Source organism: Bufo bufo, chromosome 6 (assembly GCF_905171765.1).
Source record: "Bufo bufo chromosome 6, aBufBuf1.1, whole genome shotgun sequence".
NCBI classification, from domain to species: domain Eukaryota; kingdom Metazoa; phylum Chordata; class Amphibia; order Anura; family Bufonidae; genus Bufo; species Bufo bufo.
The window spans coordinates 220,437,454-220,454,670 of NC_053394.1; the positions used below are offsets into that span (position 1 = coordinate 220,437,454).

The 17,217-nt window shown below is 48.3% G+C and overlaps 1 protein-coding gene across 5 annotated transcripts in view; it reads left to right on the forward strand.

The window, feature by feature from the left end:
* LOC121004674 (collectin-43-like) overlaps positions 1–17,217 on the forward strand; it is a 240,240-nt gene that overhangs the window by 92,877 nt on the left and 130,146 nt on the right. For 2 of the 5 annotated variants that reach the window (XM_040436949.1, XM_040436954.1), the window contains exon 6: positions 1,121–1,159. The exons of 2 other annotated variants lie outside the window; for them this stretch is intronic. In XM_040436949.1, coding sequence (XP_040292883.1) covers positions 1,121–1,159 — 39 coding nt within the window. The remainder of the gene's footprint in view (positions 1–1,120; positions 1,160–17,217) is intronic. One more of the 5 variants, XM_040436950.1, reaches the window with a different exon arrangement.

Below are 17,217 nucleotides of genomic sequence, written 5' to 3' on the forward strand. Positions count from 1 at the left end.
GTTAGTATATGGCCCATAATCCAGGGGCAAGAGGCCAGCAGCCAGTCCTCTCCAAAACCCAGTGGCGAGGTTGGTTTCGCCACACTCCCCTATATCAAAATTTTTACGTGCCTGAGGGTACACCAAGGCTTTTACTCCTTCAAGCACTTTTCGTTTGAATATATCTATATTACTGCTGGCGGGCAAGGGGGGGACTAAATGTGGACCTGATATGCCCTGTAAACTCCTCCTGAAGCGTGTTTGTGGAGGGGTGTCCCATGTAGAATCTGTCATCCATTCCAAACATAAAATCTTAGTAGAGTTAAAACCCGCGGTCATACTGAATCCAAGTGGTCCTTTGGCCGCTGGTTTCTCACCCTCTCTAACCTCCCTCACTTGCACTGGTACATTTTTAAACAACCTACTTAGGTTCAGTTTTCTTATGACCTTAAAAAGATCTCTCTCAAAGACGACCGGGTCAAACTGTTTCACCAGGCTGTAATTGAGTCCTCGGTTAAGGAACCTCTCACAGTCCGGTGGTAACTCGGAGCCGGTCAAGTTGACTACTAGATTATGTGTAACACAACTCTCGTCCTCTTCAATTATCGTCTCCAAAAGTTTAAAGGGAACCTGTCACCTGGATTTTGTGTATAGAGCTGAGGACATGGGTTGCTAGATGGCCGCTAGCACATCCGCAATACCCAGTTCCCATAGCTCTGTGCTCTTTTATTATGTAAAAAAAACGATTTGATACATATGCAAATCAACCTAAGATGAGTCCTGTCCCTGACTCATCTCAGGGACAGGACTCATCTCAGGATAATTTGCATATGTATCAAATCTTTTTTTTTTTTACACAATAAAAGCACACAGAGTTATGGGGACTGGGTATTGCGGATGTGCTAGCGGCCATCTAGCAACCCATGTCCTCAGCTCTATACACAAAATCCAGGTGACAGGTTCCCTCTAAAGTTTTTTTTAAGGGTTTCTATATATTGATGACCTATCCTCAGGTCGGCAGCCAATGGCCGCAACGGTTGGGTGTTGGTTGGCTGGCATTTAAACCACATTTTGGCAATTGAACCTACTAATATAATTGACTATGTAAATCTTTCTCGAAATTCTTATTTTTTTCATTTAGGTTTGAAAGGAGAAAAAGGTGACAGTTCTGGACAATCAGGTAAATAAAAAAAAAGTGTACACATAGAGCAATAGGCACCAGGAAAATTGGGATTTGTGAATACAAGTTAGTAAATATATCTCAACTACTAGTGCTACAGAGAACAGAAATTTTGCCAGTATGTGGCTTTAATTATGTAACAGTATGAAAATGTACTCTTCTATTAATCATTAGTTATTCAAGTGAGGATCAACACATAGTAACTTGAAATGAACTGTACTGTTCTATGGTGATGTTTACTTTTTTGCTTTAGTAATGTTTGTCTGCTCTTACAACATAAAGTAGAACTTTGTAGTGCACTGCTCATAACTAGCACTCCCAATTTCACTTACTTTCATGTTCTCCTCTAATTCCCAGAGAAGTATGAGTGTCTAATGACAGAATTTGTTTGCACTACTGACCTGACCACAGGCAGCATGAAATAGTTTCAGATTATGGGGTTCATTTATTATCCAGAACTACGTTTATATTAGTCGTATTTCTGGCACAGATTCGGTGGAACGGTTATTTGCGCCACAATCTGCAACTTTTCCCTGCTCACGCCAGGTCTAAAATAGTGAGCGTGGCATGGGCGGGGATAGGCTGGCAGGCCTGTCTCATTCATGTTTTAGGCCTAGAAAACGGTCTAAATGTAAGCCAGCTAGGAAGCTGGCTTACATTTAGATTGGCGGTGGGTGCGGCGAACTTATGTAGAGTCCTGCACCTCTTCATAACTTTGGCGGATCCATCGCCAGGTATAGGGGTTATTAAGACCAGCGTCTAAAACGTCGGTCTTAATACATGACCTCCTATGTCATTACAACTAAGGCCTCATGCACACGAACGTTGTTTGTTTCCGTGTCCATTCCGTTTTTTTTTTGCGGATAGGATGCGGACCCATTCATTTCAATGAGTCCGCAAAAAATGCAGACAGCACACCGTGTGCTGTCCGCATCAGTATGTCCGTTCTGTAGCCCCGCAAAAAAAATAGAACATGTCCTATTCTTGTCCGTTTTAGGCATTGTTACAATGGATCCGCAAAAAAAAAGATGGCAGACGGAGGTCATGCATTATTTTTTTTTTGCGGATACGCAATTTGCGGACCACAAAACACATACAGTCGTGTGCATGCAGCCTAAAATTTACTCCACTGGGTGGCTCACTTATGACTTCTTCCTACCTGGTTAAGCTGGTTAAAATATTTTGTTCTGTACAGAAATAGGGAGTGACCTGTCATTAAATCCTAGTCAGAGTAAGGGCCCTTGAGGACAAGCGTTGGTCACGCTGCGAGTCCGAGGCGCAGCTCCCGGCCTGAACTCCCAGCACTGACAGGGTCACATAGCATTATATTGATTTATGATGTTATGTAACCCTAAGGCCTCTTTCACACAAGCGTGTCCGGATAAGGTCCGGATGTGTTGCGGCAAACCCGCGCGAGTAGGTACGCAATTGCAGTCAGTTTTGACTGCGATTGCGTTCCGTTGTTCAGTTTTTATCGCGCGGGTGCAATGCGTTTTGCACGCAAGTGATAAAAAACTGAATGTGGTACCCAGACCCGAACTTCTTCACAGAAGTTCAGGTTTGGGTTCAAGGTTGTGTAGATTGTATTATTTCCCCTTATAACATGGTTATAAGGGAAAATAATAGCATTGTTAATACAGAATGCATAGTACAATAGGGCTGGAGGGGTTAAAAAAAATAAAATAATAATTTAACTCTCCTTAATCCACTTGTTCGCGCAGCCGGCATCTCTTCTGTCTTCTTCTTTGAGGAATAGGACCATTGATGACGTCACTGCACTCATCACATGGTCCATCACATGATCTTTTACCATGGTGATGGATCATGTGACGGACCAAGGTCCTATTCCTCAAAGAAGAAGACAGAAGAGATGCCGGCTGCGCGAACAAGTGGATTAAGGTGAGTTAAATTATTTAAAAAAAATTTTAACCCCTCCAGCCCTATTGTACTACGCATTCTGTATTCAGAATGCTATTATTTTCCCTTATAACCATGTTATAAGGGAAAATAATAATGATCGGGTCCCCATCCCGATCGTCTCCTAGCAACCGTGTGTGAAAATCGCACCGCATCCGCACTTGCATGCGGATGCTTGCGATTTTCACGCAGCCCCATTCACTTCTATGGGGCCTGCGTTACGTGAAAAACGCACAAAATAGAGCTTGCTGCGATTTTCACGCAACGCACAAGTGATGCGTGAAAATCACCGCTCATGTGCACAGCCCCATAGAAATGAATGGGTCCAGATTCAGTGCAGGTGCAATGCGTTCACCTCACGCATTGCACCCGCGCGGAAAACTCGGCCGTGTGAAAGGGGCCTTACAGTTCTGGAATGTATTGGATAACACTGGCATAATGCTGTCAGTTATATACAATACATTCCAGAACTGTAAGGGTTACATAGCATCATAAATCAATATAATGCTATGTGACCCCCGGCAGCGCTGGGAGTTCAGGCTGGGAGCTGCGCTGCGGACTCGCAGCGTGACCAACGCGGGTCTGCAAGGGCCCTAAGACATTGTTCATTGTAGCCAGGAAGCTTTCAAATGTTCTGCAGGGTCAGGACAAAGGATAGGAAGAGGAAGTGATTACCTAGGGTTGCACTATAGTAAGGCTGGTTACAGCCTGCATTTGTGGGTGGGGCTGCCTGCTATTTAATCCTGAGCGGCCTCACCCTGTGGACGGTCGCTTCGTGCCACTTCCTCTAGTCGGTTCGTCACTTCCGGTGCGTCAGTGTTTCCAGCCTACGTCACTTCCGTGGTAAGTCGCGGCTCTCCAGCTCCCTCGGCCGGGGGCAGCGTCCGTCCGGCCTGCCAAGAGGGCTTGGCCGGGGCTTCCTCCCTCCTTCAGCTCCTGGAAGCCTCCTCGCAGTGGTGCGATTTTCAGTTTGCTGTTCAGGGCTTTCGGCCGCGGTAGCCACGGCACTTCAGGTAGGGCTGACCGCTCCCGCCGGGCTCGGCTTGCGGCACTCCCTGTCAAAGCCGCACTGCTCTGTGGCCTCATCTTTTCCTCTAATGATGTTAACTCCATGCATGTTGTGTTGATAGTGGGGTTTGTTTTGCTTTACAGCATTGGGCTGCAGGATGCCGGTAGTACCAGAGGCAGCCCATGGCATGGATTGGGTCCGCAGCATTGCTCCGGTCGGACTCTGATCCATCCCATGCTCTGGGCCTGGGCTTAAGGTGGAGGTGCTGCCGTGCACATCGGGGAGTTCTCCAGTCATCTGGAGAACGGCTTCTCCGCTTGGCTGACACACATGCCGGGGGGGCAGGATGTCCCTTAAACGGGTCCTTCCCTTCCCAGGTCAGGTGGAGGTGCTATTTTCCAGTTTCCTAATGTAGCATTTCGGGCTCAGGACTTAAATTATGAGCTTGTTGTCTATTTCTAGGTGCTGATAAATTTTTCCACAAAATACAGGGCTGCAGTACCGTCTGATATCCAGTCTTCCCGTTCAGCCAAGTAGCTGCTCAACAGCTTCCTGAATTTCTTCAGGTATCACGCATACGTAATTTGTCTGTCTTCCCTGCTTCTTGTCTCGCTTTCACACATCATCTGTTGTCTCCCTGGATCGCCCAGGCCCACGCTGCCTCTGTCATCCTGGATCGCCCAGGCTCGCTCTGTTTCTGTCATCCTGGATCGCCCAGGCCCGCTCTGTTTCTGTCTTCCTGGATCGCCCAGGCTCGCTCTGTTTCTGTCATCCTGGATCACCCAGGCTCGCTCTGTTTCTGTCATCCTGGATCGCCCAGGCCCACGCTGCCTCTGTCATCCTGGATCGCCCAGGCTCGTTCTAGAGTCACGTGCCCCGGAGGATTCCCAGGCTGCGGTTACGGCAGTCATTCCCTCGACCTCTCAAGAAACCAGCGTTAGGTACGCCCAACGCTAGTCCAGTTGTGGCCCCAGCCCACTTTGTCCCTGAGACTATTAAGAAGGACATTCTAGCTGGGAAGGATGTCAACCTGGCATCCATCCTGATAGCTTCCCAAGATGTGGCTGAGAATAAAGTCATCAATTCTGGGGAGGTTGCAGGGCTACTTAGGGCGAAGGATGCCCGCCTGAATAGAAAACGTTCTATTCCGGAATTCGTGTTGGCATTCAGCCTTTATCGCGATGTAGGCTGCTCAGCCCATCCGCTCAGGCGGGAGGAACTAGATACGTATCTTTACCGTCTGACGGATCTGGCATATAAGTATGGCGGCTCCAATTTCTACGACTACCATCATTCTTTCTCCGCCAAAGCTGCGGCAGCCCTGGTCCAATTTCAGTTTGTTACCAACTGGCCGAATTTGCACATGGAGCTCTTTTTCCGGCACTTTGCTGGGCTAAGAGCTCCTACCTGCGCGATATGCCAGTCCATCATTCACACGGCGGACTGGTGCCCTATGTTGGCCACTCCGGGTCTTGACCGGACCCTCCCGTGTTCCTCTGGCCTAAGAAGCCAGCCGACCATGGACAAGTTGGGCAGGCCTATCGTGTTCCTTGGGCAGAGCCAGGTCTGTAATAATTTTAATGCGGTTTTGGTAGCTGTAGAGCCTTGCACATCTGCTCCCTGTGCTTTAGGGCTCACCCCCATTCTTCCTGCCCTAAAAAATCTAAATCCTGACTAGCCGACATTAACATTGAGTTATTGGCTGTTATTGGCTTACAGGAGCACCCGGATCAGCAGTTAGTCCAGTTTCTCCTTTCAGGATTCAGGAGGGGTTTACACACAGGGTTGATCGCCCTCCCTCTGGAGTCCTGGGAGGGGAAAAATCTGCAGTCGGCTATACAGGATCCGGGCGCAGTTGACAGTTTATTGTTAGCAGAGGTCCATAAAGGGTTCCTTTTGGGCCCATTTGACGTAATCCCGTTTGATACCTGGAGGATTAGCCCGATTGGGTTAGTCTCTAAGCAGTCATCTAATAAAAAAAAGGTTAATTTACGACCTGTCTGCGCCCCATATGTCCTCTACACCCAGCTTGAATTCCTTGATTCCGTCAGAAGAGTTCGCCATGTCTTACTTCACCATAGAGGAAGCGATTAAGTTAATTTGGCAGTCAGGGAGAGGGGCCCTACTTGCCAAAGCCGATATAGCGGACGCCTTTAACCCCTTAAGGACATAGGACGTACCGGTACGCCCTATTTCCCGAGTCCTTAAGGACACAGGACGTACCGGTACGTCCTGACTTAAAATCGGCATTCCGGCGCCGCGGGGGTTAATCGGAACGGGATGCCGGCTGAAATCATTCAGCCGGCATCCCGTAACAATGCAGGGGGAAGGGTCATTTGACCCCCCGTATCGACGATCGCAGAAAACCGCAGGTCAATTCAGACCTGCGGTTTTCTGCGTTTCCGGTCCATTCGGGTGTCCTGTGACCCGATGAACCGGAAAAAGACTGCGATCGGTGGCGTAATTATACACCACCTATCGCAGTCCGAGGATTTGGAGAGGCGGTGCTGGCCCTGGTGCTGAACGCCGCTGTCCAGGGTGCTGATTGGAGCAGGGGAGAGAGGCGCGAGATTCAAACTTCCTGCGCTCCTCTCTCCCCTCCTCTTCCTGTCCAGCACCCTGACCGTGTAGCACCGTTCGGCACCAGCTCCTGCGTCCCCCTAATCGCCATCCATCACCCTCCTGCACCCATCGCCACCCAGGTAGGTTAGGGTCAGTGAGGGAGAGGCACCGTTAGGCAGGGAAAGAAGGGAAAAGTTAGAAAAAAAAAAAAAAAGTTATTTTATTTCAAAACTTTTTTTGATCCATCAGACCCCAGACCCCCCCCTGCCACTTGCGCCCCCCCACCAGCCCCGCACCCCCCCACCCCCCACCAGCCCCCCTTCCCCTCACCACCACTTTTTTTTTTTTTTCACTTTTTAGCGTCCGTCCACTGTTAGCGCATCGCCCACCCCACCACCGCACCACCCCACCGACCGCTGATCAGCGTTGTACCGCTGATCAGCAAATTTGAACTTTTTTTTCCTAACACTTGCCCTTTCTTTTTTTGCCTTTTTTAGTACGTGAACACCCGTTGCCCCCACACACACGCACATATAATAAAGGTTTCCACACACGCACACATACACGCACACACACCCATGGCCCGCCGGATGTTCTCGGCCGAGGAGGCATACGCCCAGATTGCCTCCGACTCTGAGAGCCCCAGTGAGGATGAGGATGACCCCACGTTCCTTTTGTCATCCGCATCCTCCTCATCATCATCGGATGACGATGAGCCACCAAGGCGGCGGAGACGCCGCCAGGCGGAGCCAGGGGCCCCACATGCTAGGGATCCTGTGGCCCACCCTAGTACGAGCCGCCCTGGGGTTCGTACTGGTTTCCCGGCCCACCAAATAAGTCCACCGGAGCCCCCTGCCGATGAACTTAGTTGGTGTCCCCCAGTGGACTTTGAGCCTGAGATTCCGGATTTTGCTGGCAATCCTGGAATCCAGATTCCCACATTGGGGTTTACTGAAATTGACTATTTTAGTTTTTTTTTCAGTAACCCACTGGTGAATCTGATGGTGGAGCAGACGAATCTGTACGCCCAACAGTTCGTCGCTCAAAACCCAGGCTCATTTTTGGCTAGACCCGGTGGCTGGACGCCGGTCAGTGCAGCCGAGATGAGGACATTTTGGGGCCTCGTGCTGCATATGGGTCTAGTCCAAAAACCCAGTGTCAGGCAATACTGGAGTGGGGACGTCCTATACCAGACCCCACTGTACAGTATGGTCATGACACGCTCCCGGTTTGAGGCCGTCCGGAAATGTCTGCATTATTCCGATAATGCAGCATGTCCACCCCGAAATGATCCTGCCTATGACCGGCTGTATAAGATACAGCCGGTCATCGATCACTTTGGGGCCAAATTCATGGAGGCCTACGTACCTGGAAGGGAGGTCGCGGTTGATGAGTCTCTCGTTGCGTTCAAGGGGAGACTCAGTTTCCGCCAATACATTCCCACAAAGCGGGCGAGGTATGGCGTGAAGCTATACAAAATTTGTGAGAGTACCTCAGGGTACACTTACAAATTTCGTGTGTACGAGGGGCGAGATTCCCGTATTCAACCCCCAGAATGTCCCCCCACTCTGGGTGTTACCGGGAAACTCGTGTGGGACCTTATGTACCCACTGCTGGATAACGGTATCCCCTTGTTCAGGTCCCTTGCCGCCAGATCCACGTTCGCTTGTGGGACCGTGCGGAAAAATCAACGCGGCCTCCCTGCCTACCCCCTCCAGGTACCTATCCCCAGGGGTGAGACCTGTGCCCTTACCAGTGGAAACCTGTTGCTGGTCAGGTATAAGGACAAGAGGGATGTCTTTATGCTGTCCACAATCCACAGTAACAGCACCACCCCAGTCCCTGTGCGAGGTACCGCGGCAACGGTCCTCAAGCCCGATTGTATCGTCGACTACAATCGGTATATGGGAGGAGTTGATCTCTCTGATCAAGTCCTCAAGCCATATAACGCCATGCGCAAAACCCGGGCATGGTACAAAAAAGTTGCGGTCTACTTGGTGCAGGTTGCCATGTACAACTCTTTTGTACTATCCCGAAGCGCTGGCAGCACAGGGACATTCCTCCAATTCTATGAGGCAGTCCTCAAGGCCCTGATCTTTTCGGACCGGGAAACAGCAGGCCGGAGTACCTCGGGAATTGGAGGCGCCCGGATCGTCCCTGGCCAACACTTTCCAGGTGTGGTCCCCCATACTGGAAAGAAGGGACGAACCCAAAAAAAGTGCAGAGTGTGTCACAAGAGGGGGATACGGAAGGACACCACCACTCAGTGTGACACGTGCCCCGATCATCCGGGCCTCTGCATTATCAATTGCTTCAGGGAGTATCACACTTCCATGGAGTACTACATTTTTATAATCCCCAACAGTCCACTAGAGAACATAAAAAACTATGGCTCTCAGACTTTGGAGACACGGAAACATTTTTTTTTCCCCAAAAAAATATTAGTTTTAGTGCAGGCATCCTCAAACTGCGGCCCTCCAGATGTTGTAAAACTATAACTCCCAGCATGCCCAGACAACCTACAGCCATCAGCAGGGCATGGTGGGAGTTTTTAGGATGCCTGCTTAGTGTCTCCAAAGTCTGAGAGCCATACATATTGGGCATCGTCGCGTGCGTAAAAGTCGTCGCTATAAAAATAACTTTTGCCCAAACGCCTCGGATGAACGGTGTTAAAAATATAAAATAAAAACGGTGCCAAAACACCCATTTTTGGGCAAAATTTCCATTTGAATCCTTTTTGCCGGTAATAAAGCTAGGGTTAACAGCCAAACAAAACTCAATATTTATGGCCCTGATTCTGTAGTTTGCAGAAACACCCCATATGTGGTCGTAAATGGCTATATAGCCGCACGGCAGGGCATAGAACGAAGGGAACTCCATATGGTTTCTGGAAGGCAGATTTTGATGGACAGTTTTTTTTTTTACACCATGTCCCATTAGAAGCCCCCCCTGATGTAGCCTAGACTAGAAACTCCAAAAAAGTGACCCCATCTAAGAAACTACACCCCTCAAGGTATTCAAAAGTTACTTTACAAACTATGTTAACCCTTTAGGTGTTCCACAAAACTAAATAGCGAATGTAGAAACAATTTTAGAATTTAATTTTTTTGTTACATTGCCTCAAAAAGAGTAATATAGAGCAACCAAAAATCGAATTTACCCCTAAAATAGTCCCAAAACAACAACAACCACCTTATCCCGTAGTTTCCTAGATGGGGTCACTTTTATGGAGTTTCTACTCTAGGGGTGCATCAGGGGGCTTGAAAGGGTACATCGTGTCAATAAACCAGTCCAGCAAAATCTGCCTTCCAAAAACCATATGACATTCCCCTTCTTCTATGTCCTGCCGTTTAGCCAAACAGTAGTTTACGACCACATATCGGGTGTTTTTGCAAACTACAGAATCAGGGCAACCCATTTTGAGTGTTGTTTGGCAGTTAACCCTTGTTTTACTCCTGGAAAAAATTGATTATATTGGAAACTTTTCCAAAAAATAGAAATTTCAAAATTGTTTCTCCATCTGCCATTAACTCTTGTGGAACACCTAAAGGGTTAACAAAGTTTGTAAACCCAGTTTTGAATACCTTGAGGGGTGTACTTTCTTAGATGGAGTCACTTTTTTGAAATTTCTATTCTAGGGGTGCAACAGGGGGCTTCAAATGGGACATGGTATAAACAAAACCAGTCCTGCCAAATCTGCCTTCCAAAACCCATATGGTGTTCCCCTCCTTCTATGTGCTACCGTTCGGCCAAACAGTAGTTTACGACCACATATGGGGTGTTTTTGTAAACTACAGAATCAGGGCAACCCATTTTGAGTGTTGTTTGGCAGTTAACCCTTGTTTTACTCCTGGAAAAAATTGATTATATTGGAAACTTTTCCAAAAAATAGAAATTTCAAAATTGTTTCTCCATCTGCCATTAACTCTTGTGGAACACCTAAAGGGTTAACAAAGTTTGTAAACCCAGTTTTAAATACCTTGAGGGGTGTACTTTCTTAGATGGAGTCACTGTTTTGAAATTTCTATTCTAGGGGTGCAACAGGGGGCTTCAAATGGGACATGGTATAAACAAAACCAGTCCTGCCAAATCTGCCTTCCAAAACCCATATGGTGTTCCCCTCCTTCTATGTGCTACCGTTCGGCCAAACAGTAGTTTACGACCACATATGGGGTGTTTTTGCAAACTACAGAATCAGGGCAACCCATTTTGAGTGTTGTTTGGCAGTTAACCCTTGTTTTACTCCTGGAAAAAATTGATTATATTGGAAAATTTTCCAAAAAATAGAAATTTCTAAATTGTTTCTCCATCTGCCATTAACTCTTGTGGAACACCTAAAGGGTTAACAAAGTTTGTAAACCCAGTTTTGAATACCTTGAGGGGTGTACTTTCTTAGATGGAGTCACTTTTTTGAAATTTCTATTCTAGGGGTGCAACAGGGGGCTTCAAATGGGACATGGTATAAACAAAACCAGTCCTGCCAAATCTGCCTTCCAAAACCCATATGGCGTTCCCCTCCTTCTATGTGCTACCGTTCGGCCAAACAGTAGTTTACGACCACATATGGGGTGTTTTTGCAAACTACAGAATCAGGGCAACCCATTTTGAGTGTTGTTTGGCAGTTAACCCTTGTTTTACTCCTGGAAAAAATTGATTATATTGGAAACTTTTCCAAAAAATAGAAATTTCAAAATTGTTTCTCCATCTGCCATTAACTCTTGTGGAACACCTAAAGGGTTAACAAAGTTTGTAAACCCAGTTTTAAATACCTTGAGGGGTGTACTTTCTTAGATGGAGTCACTTTTTTGAAATTTCTATTCTAGGGGTGCAACAGGGGGCTTCAAATGGGACATGGTATAAACAAAACCAGTCCTGCCAAATCTGCCTTCCAAAACCCATATGGTGTTCCCCTCCTTCTATGTGCTACCGTTCGGCCAAACAGTAGTTTACGACCACATATGGGGTGTTTTTGCAAACTACAGAATCAGGGCAACCCATTTTGAGTGTTGTTTGGCAGTTAACCCTTGTTTTACTCCTGGAAAAAATTGATTATATTGGAAAATTTTCCAAAAAATAGAAATTTCAAAATTGTTTCTCCATCTGCCATTAACTCTTGTGGAACACCTAAAGGGTTAACAAAGTTTGTAAACACAGTTTTGAATACCTTGAGGGGTGTACTTTCTTAGATGGAGTCACTTTTTTGAAATTTCTATTCTAGGGGTGCAACAGGGGGCTTCAAATGGGACATGGTATAAACAAAACCAGTCCTGCCAAATCTGCCTTCCAAAACCCATATGGCGTTCCCCTCCTTCTATGTGCTACCGTTCGGCCAAACAGTAGTTTACGACCACATATGGGGTGTTTTTGCAGACTACAGAATCAGGGCAACCCATTTTGAGTGTTGTTTGGCAGTTAACCCTTGTTTTACTCCTGGAAAAAATGTATTATATTGGAAACTTTTCCAAAAAATAGAAATTTCAAAATTGTTTCTCCATCTGCCATTAACTCTTGTGGAACACCTAAAGGGTTAACAAAGTTTGTAAACCCAGTTTTGAATACCTTGAGGGGTGTAATTTCTTAGATGGAGTCACTTTTTTGAAATTTCTATTCTAGGGGTGCAACAGGGGGCTTCAAATGGGACATGGTATAAACAAAACCAGTCCTGCCAAATCTGCCTTCCAAAACCCATATGGCGTTCCCCTCCTTCTATGTGCTACCGTTCGGCCAAACAGTAGTTTACGACCACATATGGGGTGTTTTTGCAAACTACAGAATCAGGGCAACCCATTTTGAGTGTTGTTTGGCAGTTAACCCTTGTTTTACTCCTGGAAAAAATTGATTATATTGGAAACTTTTCCAAAAAATAGAAATTTCAAAATTGTTTCTCCATCTGCCATTAACTCTTGTGGAACACCTAAAGGGTTAACAAAGTTTGTAAACCCAGTTTTGAATACCTTGAGGGGTGTACTTTCTTAGATGGAGTCACTTTTTTGAAATTTCTATTCTAGGGGTGCAACAGGGGGCTTCAAATGGGACATGGTATAAACAAAACCAGTCCTGCCAAATCTGCCTTCCAAAACCCATATGGTGTTCCCCTCCTTCTATGTGCTACCGTTCGGCCAAACAGTAGTTTACGACCACATATGGGGTGTTTTTGTAAACTACAGAATCAGGGCAACCCATTTTGAGTGTTGTTTGGCAGTTAACCCTTGTTTTACTCCTGGAAAAAATTGATTATATTGGAAAATTTTCCAAAAAATAGAAATTTCAAAATTGTTTCTCCATATGCCATTAACTCTTGTGGAAGACCTAAAGGGTTAATTAAGTTTGAAAAAACAGTTTTGAATACCTTGAGGGGTGTAGTTTCTAGAATGGGGTCATTTTTGGGAGGTTTCTATTATCTAAGCCTCACAAAGTCACTTCAAACCTGAACTGGTCCATAAAAAGTGGGATTTTGAAGATTTCTGAAAATTTCAAAATTTGCTTCTAAACTTCTAAGCCTTGTAACATCCCCAAAAAATAAAATATCATTCCCAAAATGCTACAAACATGAAGTAGACATATGGGGAATGTAAAATCATCACAATTTTTGGGGGTATTACTATGTATTACAGAAGTAGAGAAACTGAAAGTTTGAAATTTGCTAATTTTTAAAAAAAAATTGGTAAAAATTGTATTTTTTTATGCAAAAAAATTAACTTTTTTGACCCAATTTTAGCAGTTACATGAAGTACAATATGTGACGAAAAAACAATCTCAGAACGGCCTGGGTAAGTCAAAGCGTTTTAAAGTTATGAGCACTTAAAGTGACACTGGTCAGATTTCCAAAAAATGGCCTGGTCCTTAAGGTGAAAATGAGCCCGGTCCTTAAGGGGTTAAAGGAAACCTGTCACCAGGATTTTGTGCATAGAGCTGGGGACATGGGCTGCTAGATGGCCACTAGCACATCTGCAATACCCAGTCCCCATTGCTCTCTGCGCTTTTATTGTGTTAAAAAACAGTTTTGATCAATATGCAAATGACCTGATATGAGTCCTGTATCCGGAGATGAGTCAAGCGGAAAGGAGCCCAGCACCGCCCCGCGTCCTCCGAATCTCCTCCTTGCTGGCTGACGTCACAGAGCTGGAGCGCCGAAATCTCGCGATGCGCGAGCTAGCGCATGCGCAGTGTCGGCATCATGTTCATTCCCTGTACTGGCATCAGCACAGGGAACGAACTACGCATGCGCTAGCTCGCGCATCGCAAGATTTCGGCACTCCAGCTCTGTGACGTCAGCCAGCAAGGAGGAGAATCGGAGGACGCGGGGCGGTGCTAGGCTCCTTTCCGCTTGACTCATCTCCGGATACAGGACTCATATCAGGTCATTTGCATATTGATCAAAACTGTTTTTTAACACAATAAAAGTGCAGAGAGCTATGGGGACTGGGTATTGCAGATGTGCTAGTGGCCATCTAGCAGCCCATGTCCCCAGCTCTATGCACAAAATCCTGGTGACAGGTTTCCTTTAAGCTGCTTCCCATTGCACCTCAACTCTGGGGATTTTATGGCATCAAGTGGGCTCACAGGTATTATTTCGCCAATAGACTCACCCTTGGCTCCAAGAGCAGCCCTTGGTTATTTGACCAGTTCGCGGGCGCCCTGCACTGGATCTTGAGTCATCACGGGGGTTTGGATAAGGTCATTCACTATCTCGACGACTACTTAATCATCCAAAGCCCCCGGGGTGATTCCTCCGGGCTGGATATCCTGCTCCAGCTGTTTTCCAGTCTCCAGGTCCCAGTCGCTACCTCCAAGACTGAGGGCCCTAGCACAAGGGTCACCTTCCTAGGTATCGTGTTAGATACCGTCCGCATGGAGGCAAGCCTGCCGGAGGCAAAGTTTTCCAAGATCAAGAATGCATTCTCCGCCGCTGCTTCATCAAGGGTTCTTACCAAACTGGAGTTGCAGTCCCTCCTGGGTTCTTCAAATTTCGCCTCCCGGATCATGCCCCAGGGTAGATCCTTTGTGTCTAGGCTCCTCAATCTTCTCCCCTCAGCGCAAGACCAGGATTCCTCCGTCCATCTTGACAACCAAGCTGTTGCGGATCTGCTCATGTGGCACTCCTTCCTGACTTCCTGGAACGGCATATCCTTTTTCGTGCCCACTCCGGATGCCTCTTCACCGAGGATTCACTCTGATGCTGCCGCCTCCCGAGGGTGTGCGGCCATTTTCCATCCGCACTGGCTGGTTGGCGATTGGCCGGCGGAATTCTTCCTTGATAGCGAGTCCCTCAAATCTTCGCCTCTCCTGGAACTGTATCCTCTGGTGGCGGCCGCCCAGGTTTGGGGCCCCCTCTGATATCCAATAAAACACATCAGTGCATAAATTAATCCCTGTGTTTACCTTATATCAGATGGTCATGCCAAGGCAGACTACAACTGGACTCCATATTGGTGTTTAACAGGGTGCATTGCGCATGTTAATGACGTCATCACACTACTACCGCAACGTCATGACGAGCGCTCACCCAGCGCATACTCAGTGTACACTTAGTCGGCATATCAAAGCCGCTCCCGACTCGCAGAGGGCGTGCGGCATGCGCGTCATCAGATTGAGTCACATAGAGGTCATGTGGGAATTACATGATCGCAATGTACTTGTGAATGCCCGGATCCATACCGTAGATAAATACAAATACACAGCTACCTATAAACAAGATGGCGCCGATGATGGCTGCCTCGGCACAGCGCTCTCCCTTAATTCTCCCCAATTCTCCTTATTCTCCCCAATTCTCCTAACTTCTGCCCCCCTCCGTCTCCACAGCCACTACAGCTGAATTCTCCTTCCCCCACTGCCCCTCTCGTCTCTCTGCTCACCTCTCCAGAAGACCAGGACCGGGAATTGTGACCGCTGGACTCCACGGTCCGGATTTCTCCTGCTGTTCCATCCATCCCACATCACCGGAGCCAACCCCCTCTTCCCTCGCTCCCCGTCTCACACCAGGAGCCGAGACGCAGCTATCCGGAGAGCTGACTCCGCAGGAGGACACATCGCGATTCTCCAGGCTGGGACGTGGTGGCGGCTCGACCGCGGGCTAGGCCCGCCCATCCCTCCGGCCCATCTCCAGGTGGCCCATGCTCTCCTGCTGCTCCGGTCCTACAAGACACCTATCTCGGCAGCGGCGCTGGACCCCCCCCCCCCCCCCCCCGCTCTCCGTTGGCACCCATCTCCAGTGTTTAAGGCTGAGACGTGGTGGCAAGGCTGGGACGCGGTGGCCGCTGAGGGGTTAACCCATCCCGGAGCTGCAGGGACAAAGACGCCAATGAGCGGCGCTGGTACAGGTCACATGACCGGCTCCTCCAGTAAACCAGCAGCAACTATAAGCGGGGAATTCAAATGAGCGACGAGATAGAGCTCTGGTCCCCATCAGCCGTTATTGCCCGTAGGAGAGGGCTAGGCCTGTCCCTCTCCCCCCCCCCCCCCCCCCCCTCCAGGTGGCCCACGCTCTCCTGCTGCTGGTCCCACAGTCACCTACCTCGGCCTCGGTGTGGGGCCCCTCCTTCCCCCTCCCCCCCCCTCTCTCTCTCTCAGGCTAGCGTACAAAGCCGTCCCGAGAGCCGCATTAGGCTCACCCGACCACTGCCTTGTCCATCTGGTCCCCTCCTACAGACGTCGCCTAGAGTCATCGAAACCGATCCGTAGAACTTCCAGAGTGTGGTCTGAGGAGGCCAAGCTACAACTACAGGCCTGTTTTGACTGCACAGACTGGGGAGCGCTACAAGAGAGAATGACCTGGACACCTGGGCGGATGTTGTCTCCTCATACATCAGTTTCTGCGAAGACTCCTGCGTCCCCTCAAGATCATACACGATTTACCCAAACAACAAACCGTGGTTCACGAACAAGCTCAAACAACTACGCAGGTGCAAGGAAACAACGCATAAATCAGGTAATCAATTGGAGTACAGACTGGCCAAAAACTGCCTTTATCGGGAACTGCGTGCAGCGAAACGGGCATACGTGGAACGCATCCACCATTCTCTACGCTCGAACGACCGGAGGGCGGTCTGGAAGGGCCTTAGGTCCGCGACTAACTACAAACCCCCCCCCCGGCGCTCACTACCCCTTGTCAGGCACTGGCAGAGGAGCTGGGCAGGTTCTACTGCAGATTCGAGACCTCGACTGAGGTGGATGTAACTCGGCCAATGCCCCCTAGAGTGGGCACCCCAGTCCCTGCTGCCACATTATCTTGCCCATTCACTGACCCCCCTACAGTGAATGTGACTACAGTTCGCACCCTGCTGTCCAAGCTAAATGTGAGGAAAGCCCCCAGTCCCGATGGTGTCACTCCTGCGTGCCTGAAATACTGCTCAGTCCAACTGGCCCCGGCCCTCACCCCAATCTTTGACAGATCCCTTAAGGAGGGACATGTCCCCGCCTGCTTTAAGAACTCAACTATCATCCCTGTGCCGAAGAAACAGGGCATTTCTGATCTTAACAACTTCCGGCCCGTGGCTCTGACTTCAGTGGTCATGAAAACCCTAGAGAAGGTGGTCCTCTCCATCCTGAAGCCCGCCACTCTGGACCGGCT